Source organism: Salvelinus fontinalis, chromosome 33 (genome assembly GCF_029448725.1).
Source record: "Salvelinus fontinalis isolate EN_2023a chromosome 33, ASM2944872v1, whole genome shotgun sequence".
Classification (NCBI taxonomy): Eukaryota; Metazoa; Chordata; class Actinopteri; order Salmoniformes; family Salmonidae; genus Salvelinus; species Salvelinus fontinalis.
In genome coordinates, this window is record NC_074697.1 from 4781910 (window position 1) to 4798655 (window position 16746).

Here is a 16746-nt window from a genome sequence, read left to right on the forward strand (position 1 = left end):
CCTCTTTGGTGTAAGTGCCGCTTCCTGTTTGGAAACAGCCAGTTGAGGTCAAGAGTTAAGGAGTTCAGGAAGTGGATTGTGTACACGGTATGCCTCAGATTACAGCGTGAGACCAACAACTGAAGAAAGCAAAACGACATACTTGTATGACGTAACGGAGAAGGAAGAGCAGGAAACTAGCCAGTGGTTTAAAAAGTCATCAATCTTTTTTTAAATTATTTGTTGCTTTTTTTTGGTTACACTTCTGGCGGTTCTTTTTGTCCCAAGAGGATTTTTACTCATCCATTTACGTTTCAACTGTATACTGTACAAAGAGACGGGTTGCCTGCCCAAAGTCATTCAGCAGAGAAACTGTGACCAATTAGTATTATTTTAATTTTTTTTACTTTTCATTTTGCCAAATGTAGATGAGCTGTGGTGTAATTATATCTGGGTTATTATCTCTTGTTAACGATCCACTTAAATCAAAATGGTGATGGTTAAGCTACCGACCGCGGTCAACAGAACATATTAGTTTATTATCACAGATGTGTAACTGTGTGGGAAGCACTCAAAATGATGGGTTGTCCTTTTTTATGCCTGTTTCTTTGCTCCTCCTTTTTGTTTTTGGTTCATTCTTTTTTTCTTCGTGTTTTTCAGAGAAACAAGAGGACTGACAATGAATTCAGATGTTAGTATTGTCTAATTGATGTGTGAATGTCATCTTTGTTGTTATCACCTCATACAGGTGTGTAAGAGCAACGTTTGCACATTTCTCTTTTTACCCATAAAGCCATGGTGCTTTCCTGACGCGAAGGGAATGTACTTCCACTTGACGGATTTTAAAACCCCAATCACAAAGCATCCCCCTTTCTTATAGTGTCAAAGGTCAAATTGAAGACTGGCAGTGGCCGTCTTGAACGTATTCAACTACCAGAGGAGTCCCCAAATAGGCATTCCCAGGAACCTGGCTCTGCGAATGCTTTCAACATTCATTTAATGAGATAGTCCTCAGCTAGTCCAGGACTCAGCGTTTTACTAGGCCTGAAACAAGTCGTCTTAAGGAGTCCCTGTCTGCCCCATGTCCAGCCTGTAGGTCATGTTTTACTGTGCGATAATACTGATTTACATGCCTCTGTGTTTGACTTTGTACCCCTCACCTTAGATATTATTTAGTTATAACAGCAAAATACCCAATGCAAAATGAATCTGTTCATTAACTGTCTTAATTGCAACTTGTTCTTAATGTCTCTCCTTTTGTGTTGCCTTTTACTTGTGTATTTTATGATACACATGTTTACTTGGAAAACAAAAACGGCTTTAAAATTTATGGGTTTAATTTTATAGTTGGATTTTACTGCAATATTGAAATGATTTAAGTTATGCAATTCTGTGTCAGATAATTTTGTTTAAAATGATCAATGCTCATTTTTCCTTAGTAACGTGCCTCACAACAAGCCACCGCATGCAGTTTCACGATGACATTTGTATAATGAAAAACCAAGCTTTAATAAATAAGTCCATGTTGAATCTGTATTCTCACACTCTTGGCCAACTATTGAAAGATGTCTAGATTTATTTTCACAACCAACAGATGTTTTAATGTTTGTATTTCGCAATACTTTTCTAGTATTCTGTTTGTAGCAGAATACTATATATAGGTCCTCGAGAACGGGCGTCTCTTATTAGGTTTGAGACCGGAGCGTGACTAAATGATGTCTGGCATTGAACTTCCCTTCACGAGGGACTGTGGAACCTTTAGCACGTGCCTTTGGGTCGGGAAGGTCATGAGAGTTCAATTTCTACTGGCTCTTCTGTCTACATCTTTAGACTTATGAGGTAGTTAGGGAAGTAGATGTGTGCAAAGTTGTCATCGAGGCAAATGGCGGCTACTTTGAAGAATCTCAAATATAAAATACATTTTTGATTTAACACTTTTTGTTGGTTAATACATGATTGTGTAATCTCATAGTTTTGATGTCTTCACTAAAAAAAAAAAAAAAAACATTGAATGAGTAGGTGTGTCCACTTTTGACGTGTGCTGTACATACACACAGTGCATTCGGAAGGTATTCAGACCCCTTCACTTGAAGGTCCCCAAAAACACAGTAGCCTCCATCATTCTAAAATGGAAGAAGTTTGGAACCACCAAGACTTCCTAGAGCTTGCCGCCCGGGCCAAACTGAGCAATCGAGGGAGAAGGGCCTTGGTCAGGGAGGTGACCAAGAACCCGATGGTCACTTGTGACAGTGCTCCAGAGTTGGGTCTGAGTACTTTCCGAATTCACTGTATAATTTCAAAACGTGTCACTAGGTGTAGGCAAGACCATCAGCAAATATATCAACCGGGATATGACTAGTTAATCAGGGACCTTGTTCCACAAATAGATCAACTGGGATATGACTAGTTAATCAGGGACATTATTCCACAAATAGATAAGATCTTGCTACCATAGAAAGGAAGATATTTATCTATTTTTATCTATTTGTGGCCTGCTGGAGGTCATTTTGCAGGGCTTTGGCAGTGCTCCTCCTTGCACAAAGGTGGAGGTAGCGGTCCTGCTGCTGGGTTGTTGGCCTCCTCCACGTCTCCTGATGTACTGGCCTGTCTCCTGGTAGAGCCTCCATGCTCTGGACACTACGCTGACAGACACAGCAAACCTTCTTGCCACAGCTCGCATTGATGTGCCATCCTGGATGAGCTGCACTACCTGAGCCACTTGTGTGGGTTGTAGACTCCGTCTCATGCTACCACTAGAGTGAAAGCACAGCCAGCATTCAAACGTGACCAAAACATCAGCCAGGAAGCATAGGAACTGAGAAGTGGTCTGTGGTCACCACCTGCAGAACCACTCCTTTATTGGGGGTGTTTTGCTAATTTCCACCTTTTGTCTATCCCATTTGCACAACAGCATGTGAAATATATTGTCAATCAGTGTTGCTTCCTAAGTGGACAGTTTGATTTCACAGAAGTGTGATTGACTTGGAGTTACATTGTGTTGTTTAAGTGTTCCCTTAATTTTTTTGAGCAGTGTATATACACCACTTGGATACTGTTTCAGTAATAATGAAATCAGACCTTGTTGAGTATCTGATAATCTATCATTTTTATAGGAGTGGTTAAAACGTGCTAATAATGAGGTTTGTTATACCACTGGTATGCCATCCAGCCCTGGATGTTTCCCGGACTTAAAGGCTTTAGTTGCATCAAGAAGTTCCTCTGTAATTTGGCCTTCACATGAGTCTTTCAGCTGTTCATTTTACATTATTCATAGAAAAAAATTCCATACAATTATCTTCGGTAAGAGGAGATGGAGGAGACAAACAAAAACACATGCTTAAAGTACTTTACTTCCTCTTTCAAAATATCGTTTGGGTAAGTCAAGGGTGACTTTGTCATTTGTAACAAGTTTCAGTAAATGTATTTTTGGTAGCATTTCTATGTTGAAGATTAAACAATTATTTGGTGTATTTTCCCCCATATTCCATCTATTTTGCTTTATTTTTTATAATATATTACACTTTATCTTTCTTGAATAAGTCTCTTGAATATTTATTCTGTCCTAGTTAAAAACAAGTTATCATCCAATAGGCTTTGATTACATTTACAATATCCTCGCCCACGTCAGGATATTAAACCTCCATGTATATCTCACTAGGTCAGGATATAAAACCTCCATGTATATCTCACTAGGTCAGGATATTAAACCTCCATGTATATCTCACTAGGTCAGGATATTAAACCTCCATGTATATCTCACTAGGTCAGGGTATTAAACCTCCTCCATGTATATCTCACTAGGTCAGGATATTAAACCTCCATGTATATCTCACTAGGTCAGGGTATTAAACCTCCACCATGTATATCTCACTAGGTCAGGATATTAAACCTCCATGTATATCTCACTAGGTCAGGATATTAAACCTCCACCATGTATATCTCACTAGGTCAGGATATTAAACCTCCATGTATATCTCACTAGGTCAGGGTATTAAACCTCCACCATGTATATCTCACTAGGTCAGGATATTAAACCTCCATGTATATCTCACTAGGTCAGGATATTAAACCTCCTCCATGTATATCTCATTAGGTCAGGATATTAAACCTCCATGTATATCTCACTAGGTCAGGATATTAAACCTCCCCCATGTATATCTCACTAGGTCAGGATATTAAACCTCCATGTATATCTCACTAGATCAGGATATTAAACCTCCATGTATATCTCACTAGGTCAGGATATTAAACCTCCATGTATATCTCACTAGGTCAGGATATTAAACCTCCATGTATATCTCACTAGGTCAGGATATTAAACCTCCATGTATATCTCACTAGGTCAGGGTATTAAACCTCCATGTATATCTCACTAGATCAGGATATTAAACCTCCATGTATATCTCACTAGGTCAGGGTATTAAACCTCCATGTATATCTCACTAGGTCAGGATATTAAACCTCCATGTATATCTCACTAGGTCAGGATATTAAACCTCCTCCATGTATATCTCATTAGGTCAGGATATTAAACCTCCATGTATATCTCACTAGGTCAGGGTATTAAACCTCCATGTATATCTCACTAGGTCAGGGTATTAAACCTCCATGTATATCTCACTAGGTCAGGATATTAAACCTCCATGTATATCTCACTAGGTCAGGGTATTAAACCTCCATGTATATCTCACTAGGTCAGGATATTAAACCTCCATGTATATCTCACTAGGTCAGGGTATTAAACCTCCATGTATATCTCACTAGGTCAGGATATTAAACCTCCATGTATATCTCACTAGGTCAGGGTATTAAACCTCCATGTATATCTCACTAGATCAGGATATTAAACCTCCATGTATATCTCACTAGGTCAGGGTATTAAACCTCCATGTATAGCTCACTAGGTCAGGATATATAAGCCTCCATAAATGCACAAGTTCCAATATATCCATGATATTTGTGATTTTCCTTAAGTGCATAAGGGTGATAGTTTGTAGTGTGATTTCCTTTACGGTCCATAGAGATATTTAAAACCGTATTATAATCTCCCACCATAATAATAGAGTCTTGTATTGCTTGTAGGTTTGATCATTTATTATATATATATATTCAAAGCAGCATGGATCATCATTATTTGGATCGTATTGATTTAATGAGCCATATCTTTTTTTGTGTATTTGTATTTATTATGGCTCCCCATTAGTTCCTGCCAAGGCAGCAGCTACTCTTCCTGGGGTTTATTATGGATCCCCATTAGTTGTTGCCAAGGCAGCAGCTACTTTTCCTGGGGATTATTATGGATCCCCATTAGTTCCTGCCAAGGCAGCAGCTACTCTTCCTGGGGTTTATTATGGATCCCCATTAGTTCCTGCCAAGGCAGCAGCTACTCTTCCTGGGGTTTATTATGGATCCCCATTAGTTCCTGCCAAGGCAGCAGCTACTCTTCCTGGGGTTTATTATGGATCCCCATTAGTTCCTGCCAAGGCAGCAGCTACTCTTCCTGGGGTTTATTAAGGCTCCGCATTAGTTCCTGCCAAGGCAGCAGCTACTCTTCCTGGGGTCCAAACACATTAAGGCACTTACATCACATATAAAACAACAGATAAAACAGTACATTATATAACATTATAACACCACTACATATCTACAATACATAATGTTTAATACCACCACACAACAATATTACAATGTGGGTGTGTGTCTCTCTCTTCACAGTCCCTGTTGTTCCATAAGGTATATTTTTACCGGTTTAAAAAAAAATCTGATTCTACTGTTTGCATCAGTTACCTGATGTGGAATAGAGTTCCATGTAGTCATGGCTCTATGCAGTACTGTGCACCTCCCATAGTCTGTTCTGGACTTGGAGACTGTGACGAGACCTCTGGTGACATGTCTTGTGGGGTATGTATGGGTGTCTGAGCTGTGTGCTAGTAGTTTAAACAGACCTCTGGTGGCATGACTTGTGGGGTATGCATGGGTGTCCGAGCTGTGTGCTAGTAGTTTAAACAGACCTCTGGTGGCATGTCTTGTGGGGTATGTATGTGTGTCTGTGCTGTGTGCTAGTAGTTTAAACAGACCTCTGGTGGCATGTCTTGTGGGGTATGCATGTGTGTCTGAGCTGTGTGCTAGTAGTTTAAACAGACCTCTGGTGACATGTCTTGTGGGGTATGTATGGGTGTCTTAGCTGTGTGCTGGTAGTTTAAACAGACCTCTGGTGACATGTCTTGTGGGGTATGCATGTGTGTCTGAGCTGTGTGCTAGTAGTTTAAACAGACCTCTGGTGACATGTCTTGTAGGGTATGTATGGGTGTCTGAGCTGTGTGTTAGTAGTTTAGACAGACCTCTGGTGGCATGTCTTGTGGGGTATGGATGGGTGTCTGAGCTGTGTGTTAGTAGTTTAGACAGACCTCTGGTGGCATGTCTTGTGGGGTATGGATGGGTGTCTGAGCTGTGTGCTAGTAGTTTAAACAGACCTCTGGTGACATGTCTTGTGGGGTATGTATGGGTGTCTGAGCTGTGTGCTAGTAGTTTAAACAGACCTCTGGTGACATGTCTTGTGGGGTATGTATGGGTGTCTGAGCTGTGTGCTAGTAGTTTAAACAGACCTCTGGTGGCATGTCTTGTGGGGTATGTATGGGTGTCTGAGCTGTGTGCTGGTAGTTTAAACAGACCTCTGGTGGCATGTCTTGTGGGGTATTCATGGGTGTCTGAGTTGTGTGCTAGTAGTTTAAACAGACCTCTGGTGGCATGTCTTGTGGGGTATGCATGTGTGTCTGAGCTGTGTGCTGGTAGTTTAAACAGACAGCTCGGTACATTCAGATGGTCAACAATTCTTACAAAAAACAAGTAGTGACGAAGTCAATCTCTCTCCCACTTTGAGCCATGAGAGATTAGCATGCATATCATTGGTAAGTCCCTGTGTACTGTTAAGGGCCAGCCATGCTGCCCTGTTCTGAGACAATTGTAATTTTCCTAAGTCCGTCTTTATGGCACCTGATCACACGACTGAACAGTATTCAGGTGTGCTAAAACTAGGGCCTGTAGGACCTGCTTTGTTGATAGTGTTAAGAAGGCAGAGCAACGCTTTATCATGGACATATTTCTCCCCATTTTAGCCATCAATATGTTATGACCATGACAGTTTACAATCCAGGGTTACACCAAGCAGTTCAGTCACCTCAACTTGTTTATGGTCCAATAACATATTTAAAATCATCCATCTACCTTGTGGATCTGTTTGGACAATTTTCACTTTCAGTTCAAAATTATGAATTGATGTCATCATCCCTTTTGAGTTTCTTAGTCCATGGGAGAAGTATATTTTGTTCCCCCCCAGTCCATTTTCCACAAAACTTCATATTAAATTGTTTAATGAGTTTCCTGTAAACAAAAGATATTATATTCCTTCTCTTTGAGCCAGGTAAATATTGACTATCTTTTCTTATGATCTGCTAAGCCATTACAATTATAACTGGCTATACCTATTTCACCATTTACCATAAAGAGATACACATTTTAACTCTGTTTATCATAATACATGTTTGTAAACTTACCATTAAAAAGTATAGTATAGTGTTTGAATGTCCATATAGCTGTACCATGATATTAGCATTGCTACTAAATAAACCTCCAACAATTGTTCTCTACTAATCCACCCGTTAAATTGGGTTGTCATCCCAGTGACTGGCAGACCACCCCCGACCCCCCCGGATCCCAGGGCCCCTGAGAGACCGGGACCCATCCTTGGAAAAGACCCCACAGTGAAACCCACAGAACAGAAGCAGACCACCCCCGACCCCCCGGATCCCAGGGCCCCTGAGAGACCGGGACCCATCCTTGGAAAAGACCCCACAGTGAAACCCACAGAACAGAAGCAGATCAGCAGACAAATGCATTTCTATCATCCTCACATCGATTATATCACTATTGAAAAATATTGTGTATCTTAATTTGTACAATTAACAAATAATATTTGTAATAATGTAGGCAGGTCATGAGAAGGATTGTTAGCTATAACCAGGATTGCCATTTACAAAAATTACAGTTTTGGCAAGCAATTATTACAGGAAACAATGATTGTGATTCATCCTGTGTTGTCCCTAACAACAGATGTGTGACACACACACACACACACACACACACACACACACACACACACACACACACACACACACACACACACACACACACACACACACACACACACACACACACACACACACACACACGACCCCTCTCTCCACCACAGACAACCACAAGCTCAGATGTTCAACAGTTGTTCCATCCCTGAGCCCAACTCAAGACTTGATGTGTGAATGCATATACAGTTGTAGCTGTTTGAGAAGGCCATGCAACATTGACCAAGAATGGAAGATTTGATGAACCAAGTCCTAGCTGATGGTTCTCAGATACACCCCCCTACCCTGAAACACACACATGCTGTTGTGGCCATTTCCCCAAGAATCTCTGTGCATTCAGACCTTTTATTTTGTGCCACCAGGGCCACAATAATTTGCCCCCTCTCTGATTGTCAGCGTGTGACCCCCTCACCATGGGTTACTGCAGCTAGTGTTGCCAGCACTGCCACTGCCTGGTTGGGGGCACCCCACCAGAATCCCCACCGGCTAGGTACAAGGTCGTCAAGGTTCTCATTAGCAGCTTGGAGAAATTTCTTGTGTATTATGCTCACCCATCAGGGGGCTCTGCTTGAGGCAGGCTCAGAATGTTGAGGCAGGCTCAGAATGTTGAGGCAGGCTTAGCATCTCGAGGCAGGCTCAGAATCTCGAGGCAGGCTCAGCATGTTGAGGCAGGCTCAGAATGTTGAGGCAGGCTTAGCATCTCGAGGCAGGCTCAGCATCTCGAGGCAGGCTCAGCATCTTGAGACAGGCTCAGAATCTCGAGGCAGGCTTAGCATCTCGAGGCAGGCTCAGCATCTCGAGGCAGGCTCAGCATCTCGAGGCAGGCTCAGCATCTCGAGGCAGGCTCAGCATCTTGAGACAGGCTCAGAATCTCGAGGCAGGCTTAGCATCTCGAGGCAGGCTCAGCATCTCGAGGCAGGCTCAGCATCTTGAGACAGGCTCAGAATCTTGAGGCAGGCTCAGAATCTCGAGGCAGGCTTAGCATCTCGAGGCAGGCTCAGCATCTCGAGGCAGGCTCAGCATCTCGAGACAGGCTCAGAATCTTGAGGCAGGCTCAGAATCTCGAGGCAGGCTTAGCATCTCGAGGCAGGCTCAGCATCTCGAGGCAGGCTCAGCATCTCGAGACAGGCTCAGAATCTTGAGGCAGGCTCAGAATCTGGAGGCAGGCTCAGAATCTCGAGGCAGGCTCAGCATCTCGAGGCAGGCTCAGAATCTCGAGGCAGGCTCAGCATCTCGAGGCAGGCTCAGCATCTCGAGGCAGGCTCAGCATCTCGAGGCAGGCTCAGCATCTCGAGGCAGGCTCAGAATCTCGAGGCAGGCTCAGAATCTTGTGGCAGGCTCAGCATCTCGAGGCAGGCTCAGCATCTCGAGGCAGGCTCAGCATCTCGAGGCAGGCTCAGCATCTCGAGGCAGGCTCAGCATCTCGAGGCAGGCTCAGCATCTTGAGGCAGGCTTAGCATCTCGAGGCAGGCTCAGCATCTTGAGGCAGGCTTAGCATCTCGAGGCAGGCTCAGCATCTCGAAGCAGGCTCAGCATCTTGTGGCAGGCTCAGAATCTTGAGGCAGGCTTAGCATCTCGAGGCAGGCTCAGCATCTCGAGGCAGGCTCAGCATCTCGAGGCAGGCTTAGCATCTCGAGGCAGGCTCAGCATCTCGAGGCAGGCTCAGCATCTCGAGCCAGGCTCAGCATCTTGTGGCAGGCTCAGAATCTTGAGGCAGGCTTAGCATCTCGAGGCAGGCTCAGCATCTTGAGGCAGGCTCAGCATCTCGAGGCAGGCTTAGCATCTCGAGGCAGGCTCAGCATCTCGAGGCAGGCTTAGCATCTCGAGGCAGGCTCAGAATCTTGAAGCAGGCTCAGCATCTCGAGGCAGGCTCAGCATCTCGAGGCAGGCTTAGCATCTCGAGGCAGGCTCAGCATCTCGAGGCAGGCTTAGCATCTCGAGGCAGGCTCAGAATCTTGAGGCAGGCTCAGCATCTCGAGGCAGGCGCTGCTGCTCTAGTAGTACTCTGACTGCATGAATCTTTCTGTTCTGGCTGCCTATCGGCTACTTACAGTGGGCCCATAAAAACAGATCAGGACTTCTCCTTACTGAATGCGTAGCCCAGGTGGGTGTCTAGGGTATAGGGTTGAGGACAGTTCCATCACGATAGGGCAATAAATCAACTAGATTTGTAATTTATTTTAAAACGTAGAACCCATATCTGCGTATCCAACTGCTTCTGTTCTGGCACTGTCCCTGTTCTTCAGAACCCAGGTTTGACACTATCGGTTTTAATGTTGCTTATTTATTTATTATTACATTTTCAGGACAGAGAAACATGCTCTGTCTATGTAAGCCTACTTCATTAAATATGTATTGTAATGGTGTGCGTTTTATTACAATAAATGATACATTTGGGTTTCAGTAGACTTAAAGTGTCAACTCGAGAAGCCACCTGTTTGTGCAAACTGAACACTGCCAGCGATACTGTCTCACCGGTGTCTCTCCACTGCGGGGGTTCAGGTGTTCCTCTCCCCGATGATTGAAGGACAAGTGTCGACAAGCTCAGACTCACTACAGCGAGAGACCCAGAGGACGCTTCGGAATAAACGAAACAGTATGCCGAAGTAATTACTGAGCATTAAGGCCAATGTCCCGTGAGCGCTCATCCGCATCTCCAGTGGAAATCACCACATGCTACTGCCAATTAAATCAGAGCCCGTGGCGCTTTGTGTTATGTCGTTAACATGAATACAGACAGACAATCACATGCCAGATAATTAATTGGTACTTTATTTTGGATTTGCTAACTCTTAATTACGCATCGCACTTTACACAAGGTTATTTAGCCTACACTTCTACAGTCATGTGTCCTTAATTTATAACTTTATCATTTTGATTAGAAGGCCAAGAATGCAAAACCCTATAGGCTATTATAAAGTGATGCAAGCGACACAAAATATATTAAAACACCAAGGCGCATATATCTCCGAGGCCTATAATCTGCTCAATTCTTAGTTATTATTTTTATTACACAAATTAAATGTAATTCTTTTCATGAATTTATTACAGTCAATAATGTTCATAATCTATGAACCTTAACAGCCCTTTTTCTTATCTCATGTCTCCATGAGGAGGCTGTTTTGTCAAATTGTATTATGCAACACTGCCGAAAATCATCCCCTGAGATTTGGCAGAAGCACCTGTTTGTACTGATGCTGTTTCTTCAGAGCCTGACACTGTGAACAAGCTACTTTCATACCACACGTTCATATCATGGATAATGCTGGATTCAATTGGAAATACCGGTTACTGTGTGGATTATGTGCTTTTCTCCACTTTTACGCGTCCATCTCGGCGGAGTCCAGCTGTAAACTGAAGGCCAAGTTTAACCTGAGCGGGTACAGGAACGTGGAGAAGAAAAAGGTGGTCATGGGAGGGATGTTTCCCGTTCACCGCCGCATCGCCTCAGCCAATACCAACAGTTCCTCGGTGCCGCTGTCCCTGGGATGCGAGGGGTGAGTACCGGTGAATATTTAGTGTCATGGGATACAATCACATTATATTACTCAGGAGTTTAAGGCAGTTAAATTGGATTGAGAGATGGAGAGAGTGACGGTGTGATTGTGGGGCCATTTTGAGAATGAGAATACATTAGCCCTGTTGTATTTAAAATATTATGGGAATGGAATTTAGAAGCAGAACATTCTGGGAATTGCTTCTCTACTGAGTCACCCCCTCCTCCTCCCTTCAAGGTCCTGCTCCCTCATCCAATCGGTGACTCAACAATCACCATCATCCCTACTCATAGCCCTTCAGTCCCCTAGATCTGAGTTGCTCCTATATTAGCCCATAAATGATTATGATAATCTGGGCTTGTTGTCATTCAACCAATATTGGGTCTTTTTAAAAATATATTTTGTCGCCCTCTAGTGGCGGTGTAATGTAACTTCACTACATTTTATAATATATTGAAGATACAGCACTATTCAAGATGGTTTAACAGTAATGTCAGGATCCCACTACTATTACTATTTCTAACTATTTCCCATCATCATTGTCACCATCATTATCACCGTCATCATCATCACTTCTCATCCAGGTTTAACTTCCGGACGTTCCGTTGGACTCAGACAATGCTCTTCGCCATTGATGAGATCAACAAGCGGACAGACCTCCTCCCTGATACAGACCTGGGATATGTCATCTACGACTCCTGTTTCACCATCTCCAAGGCTGTGGAGGGCACCCTCACCTACCTGACGGGGCAGGAAGAGGCCGTGCCCAACTACCGCTGTGGCACAGGGGCGCCCCTGGCCGCTCTAGTGGGGGCTGGGGGGTCAGACCTGTCCATCGCCACCGCGCGCATACTGGGACTCTACTATTTCCCCCAGGTATCTCTGTCTATCTACATATTAATAGATGGACTATCCTCTTCACTGCAGCTCCTATATCTATATCCATGTTCCTCTCCCTCTCTCCTCCATCTCTCCTCTTTCCCTCTCTTCTCTCTCTCTCCTCTTTCTCTCTCTCCTCCCTCTCTCACCCTCTCTTCTCTCTCTCCTCTCTCTCTCACTCTCTCCTCCCTCTCTCACCCTCTCTTCTCCCTCTCTTCTCCCTCTCTCCTCCCTCTCTCACCCTCTCTCCTCTTTCCCTCTCTCACCCTCTCTCCTCCCTCTCTCACCCTCTCTTCTCCCTCTCTTCTCCCTCTCTCCTCCCTCTCTCACCCTCTCTCCTCTTTCCCTCTCTCACCCTCTCTTCTCCCTCTCTCCTCCCTCTCTCTCCCTCTCTCCTCTCCCTCTCCTCCCTCCCTCTCTCTTCTCTCTCTCTCCCACTCTCCTCCCTCTCTCTCTATCCCTCTCCTCGTCTCTAGGTGAGTTACGCGTCGTCCTGCTCTGTGTTGGACAGTAAGTTCCAGTTTCCCACCTTTCTGAGGACCATCCCTAACGACGTCTACCAGTCTGAGGCAATGGCCCGCCTGGTGCTGCACTTCGGCTGGACCTGGGTGGGAACCATCGCCGCGGACGACGACTATGGGAAGTATGGCATCAAGGCCTTCAAGGAACAGGTGGAGGAGGCTGGGGTCTGCATCTCTTTCTCTGAGACCCTGCCCAAGGTGACCGGTTACTGTTTCCATTACATCACAGCCCTCAGTGTCTCTCTCTGTTTCTGCCTCTCTTCTCCTCTCTCTTCTTCTCTCTGTTCTTCTCTGTTCTTCTCTCTGTTCTTCTCTCTGTTCTTCTCTGTTCTTCTCTGTTATTCTCTCTCTTCTTCTCTCTCTTCTTCTCTCTCTTCTTCTCTCTCTTCTCTCTGTTCGTCTCTCTCTTCTTCTCTATGTTCTTCTCTGTTCTTCTCTCTGTTCTTCTCTCTGTTCTTCTCTCTGTTCGTCTCTCTCTTCTTCTCTCTGTTCTTCTCTGTTCTTCTCTCTCTCCTTCTCTCTCTTCTCTCTGTTCTTCTCTCTCTTCTTCTCTCTTCTTCTCTCTGTTCTTCTCTGTTCTTCTCTCTGTTCTTCTCTCTTCTTCTCTCTCTTCTTCTCTCTCTTCTTCCGTCTATTTCCCTCAATTTCTCTCCATCAATTTGCTTGTGCCATAAACAAGTTAATAAAGTTTTGGAACCCCATCCTCCCTACTGTTTCCTATCCTTTGCAGGTGAGCTCTCCAGAGGACATCCTGCGTATTGTGGCGACGGTGGTGGAGTCGACAGCTAAAATCATTGTGGTGTTCTCCTCTGATGTGGACCTGAGCCCTCTGATCCAGGAGCTGATCCAACACAATGTCACCAACCGCACCTGGATTGCCAGTGAGGCCTGGGTCACCTCTGCACTGATCAACCAGCCTGGGGTGAGGGGGTCAACTAATGGTTAGGTTCAACCAGGGGTCACAGGGACGATAGAATTAGAGTCAGCAGAGTGACCATTTTTATTGGAAAGCGGTGTTCCCTGATATGTTGGGTGTTTTCTGCGTCTAGGTGAGTTCATTGCTGGGTGGTACCCTGGGATTCGGTCTGAAGCGTGCTGAGATCCCCGGTCTCCAGCGTTACCTGCTAAACATAGACCCCTACTCAAACCCGCTCACTGAGGAATTCTGGGAAACTGCTTTCAACTGCACGCTGGACTACGGCCGGGCTCTGAGGCTGGCAAAAGAAATGACAAAAGCAGCAGTGGAGCAGGGAGGCAACACAAGCCTGTCCAGGGCAGTCAGAGGGGTGCCTGAGTGGCTGTGTTCGGGAAAGGAGTCCCTGGAGAAACTGAATAATACCTACTCTGACGTGACCCAGCTACGCATCACATACAGGTAGATATGCTAGTAATACCTACTCTGACGTGACCCAGCTACGCATCACATACAGGTAGATATGTTAGTAATACCTACTCTGACGTGACCCAGCTACGCATCACATACAGGTAGATATAATACCTACTCTGACGTGACCCAGCTACGCATCACATACAGGTAGATATAATACCTACTCTGACATGACCCAGCTACGCATCACATACAGGTAGATATAATACCTACTCTGATGTGACCCAGCTACGCATCACATACAGGTAGATATGATACCTACTCTGACGTGACCCAGCTACGCATCACATACAGGTAGATATGATACCTACTCTGACATGACCCAGCTACGCATCACATACAGGTAGATATGATACCTACTCTGACGTGACCCAGCTACGCATCACATACAGGTAGATATAACAGCTACTCTGACGTGACCCAGCTACGCATTATACAGGTAGATATAATACCTACTCTGACGTGACCCAGCTACGCATCACATACAGGTAGATATGATACCTACTCTGACATGACCCAGCTACGCATCACATACAGGTAGATATGATACCTACTCTGACGTGACCCAGCTACACATCACATACAGGTAGATATAATACCTACTCTGACGTGACCCAGCTACGCATCACATACAGGTAGATATGATACCTACTCTGACGTGACCCAGCTACGCATCACATACAGGTAGATATAATACCTACTCTGACGTGACCCAGCTACGCATCACATACAGGTAGATATGTTAGTAATACCTACTCTGACGTGACCCAGCTACGCATCACATACAGGTAGATATGTTAGTAATACCTACTCTGACATGACCCAGCTACGCATCACATACAGGTAGATATAATACCTACTCTGACGTGACCCAGCTACGCATCACATACAGGTAGATATAATACCTACTCTGACATGACCCAGCTACGAATCACATACAGGTAGATATAATACCTACTCTGATGTGACCCAGCTACACATCACATACAGGTAGATATGATACCTACTCTGACATGACCCAGCTACGCATCACATACAGGTAGATATAATACCTACTCTGACGTGACCCAGCTACGCATCACATACAGGTAGATATAATACCTACTCTGACGTGACCCAGCTACGCATCACATACAGGTAGATATGATACCTATTCTGACGTGACTCAGCTAAGCATCACATACAGGTAGATATGTTAGTAATACCTACTCTGACGTGACTCAGCTACGCATCACATACAGGTAGATATAATACCTACTCTGACATGACCCAGCTACGCATCACATGCAGGTAGATATAATACCTACTCTGACGTGACCCAGCTACGCATCACATACAGGTAGATATAATACCTACTCTGACGTGACCCAGCTACGCATCACATACAGGTAGATATAATACCTACTCTGACATGACCCAGCTACGCATCACATACAGGTAGATATAATACCTACTCTGACGTGACCCAGCTACGCATCACATACAGGTAGATATAATACCTACTCTGACGTGACCCAGCTACGCATCACATACAGGTAGATATGATACCTACTCTGACGTGACCCAGCTACGCATCACATACAGGTAGATATAATACCTACTCTGACGTGACCCAGCTACGCATCACATACAGGTAGATATGTTAGTAATACCTACTCTGACGTGACCCAGCTACGCATCACATACAGGTAGATATAATACCTACTCTGACGTGACCCAGCTACGCATCACATACAGGTAGATATAATACCTACTCTGACGTGACTCAGCTACGCATCACATACAGGTAGATATAATACCTACTCTGACGTGACCCAGCTACGCATCACATACAGGTAGATATAATACCTACTCTGACGTGACCCAGCTACGCATCACATACAGGTAGATATAATACCTACTCTGACGTGACCCAGCTACGCATCACATACAGGTAGATATGATACCTACTCTGACGTGACCCAGCTACGCATCACATACAGGTAGATATAATACCTACTCTGACGTGACCCAGCTACGCATCACATACAGGTAGATATAATACCTACTCTGACGTGACCCAGCTACGCATCACATACAGGTAGATATAATACCTACTCTGACGTGACCCAGCTACGCATCACATACAGGTAGATATGATACCTACTCTGACGTGACTCAGCTACGCATCACATACAGGTAGATATAATACCTACTCTGACGTGACCCAGCTACGCATCACATACAGGTAGATATGATACCTACTCTGACGTGACTCAGCTACGCATCACATACAGGTAGATATAATACCTACTCTGACGTGACCCAGCTACGCATCACATACAGGTAGATATAATACCTACTCT

The 16746-nt window shown here is 44.5% G+C and overlaps 1 protein-coding gene across 1 annotated transcript in view; it reads left to right on the top strand.

Annotated features, from left to right (window-relative positions):
- The first annotated feature begins 11279 nt into the window (after positions 1-11279).
- The window catches only part of LOC129831685 (vomeronasal type-2 receptor 1), a 19916-nt gene continuing 14449 nt past the window's right edge, over positions 11280-16746 (top strand). The window contains exons 1-5 of the mRNA XM_055895048.1: positions 11280-11614; positions 12199-12490; positions 12970-13212; positions 13745-13936; positions 14064-14389. Coding sequence (XP_055751023.1) covers positions 11373-11614; positions 12199-12490; positions 12970-13212; positions 13745-13936; positions 14064-14389 — 1295 coding nt within the window. The 5' untranslated portion in view covers positions 11280-11372. The remainder of the gene's footprint in view (positions 11615-12198; positions 12491-12969; positions 13213-13744; positions 13937-14063; positions 14390-16746) is intronic.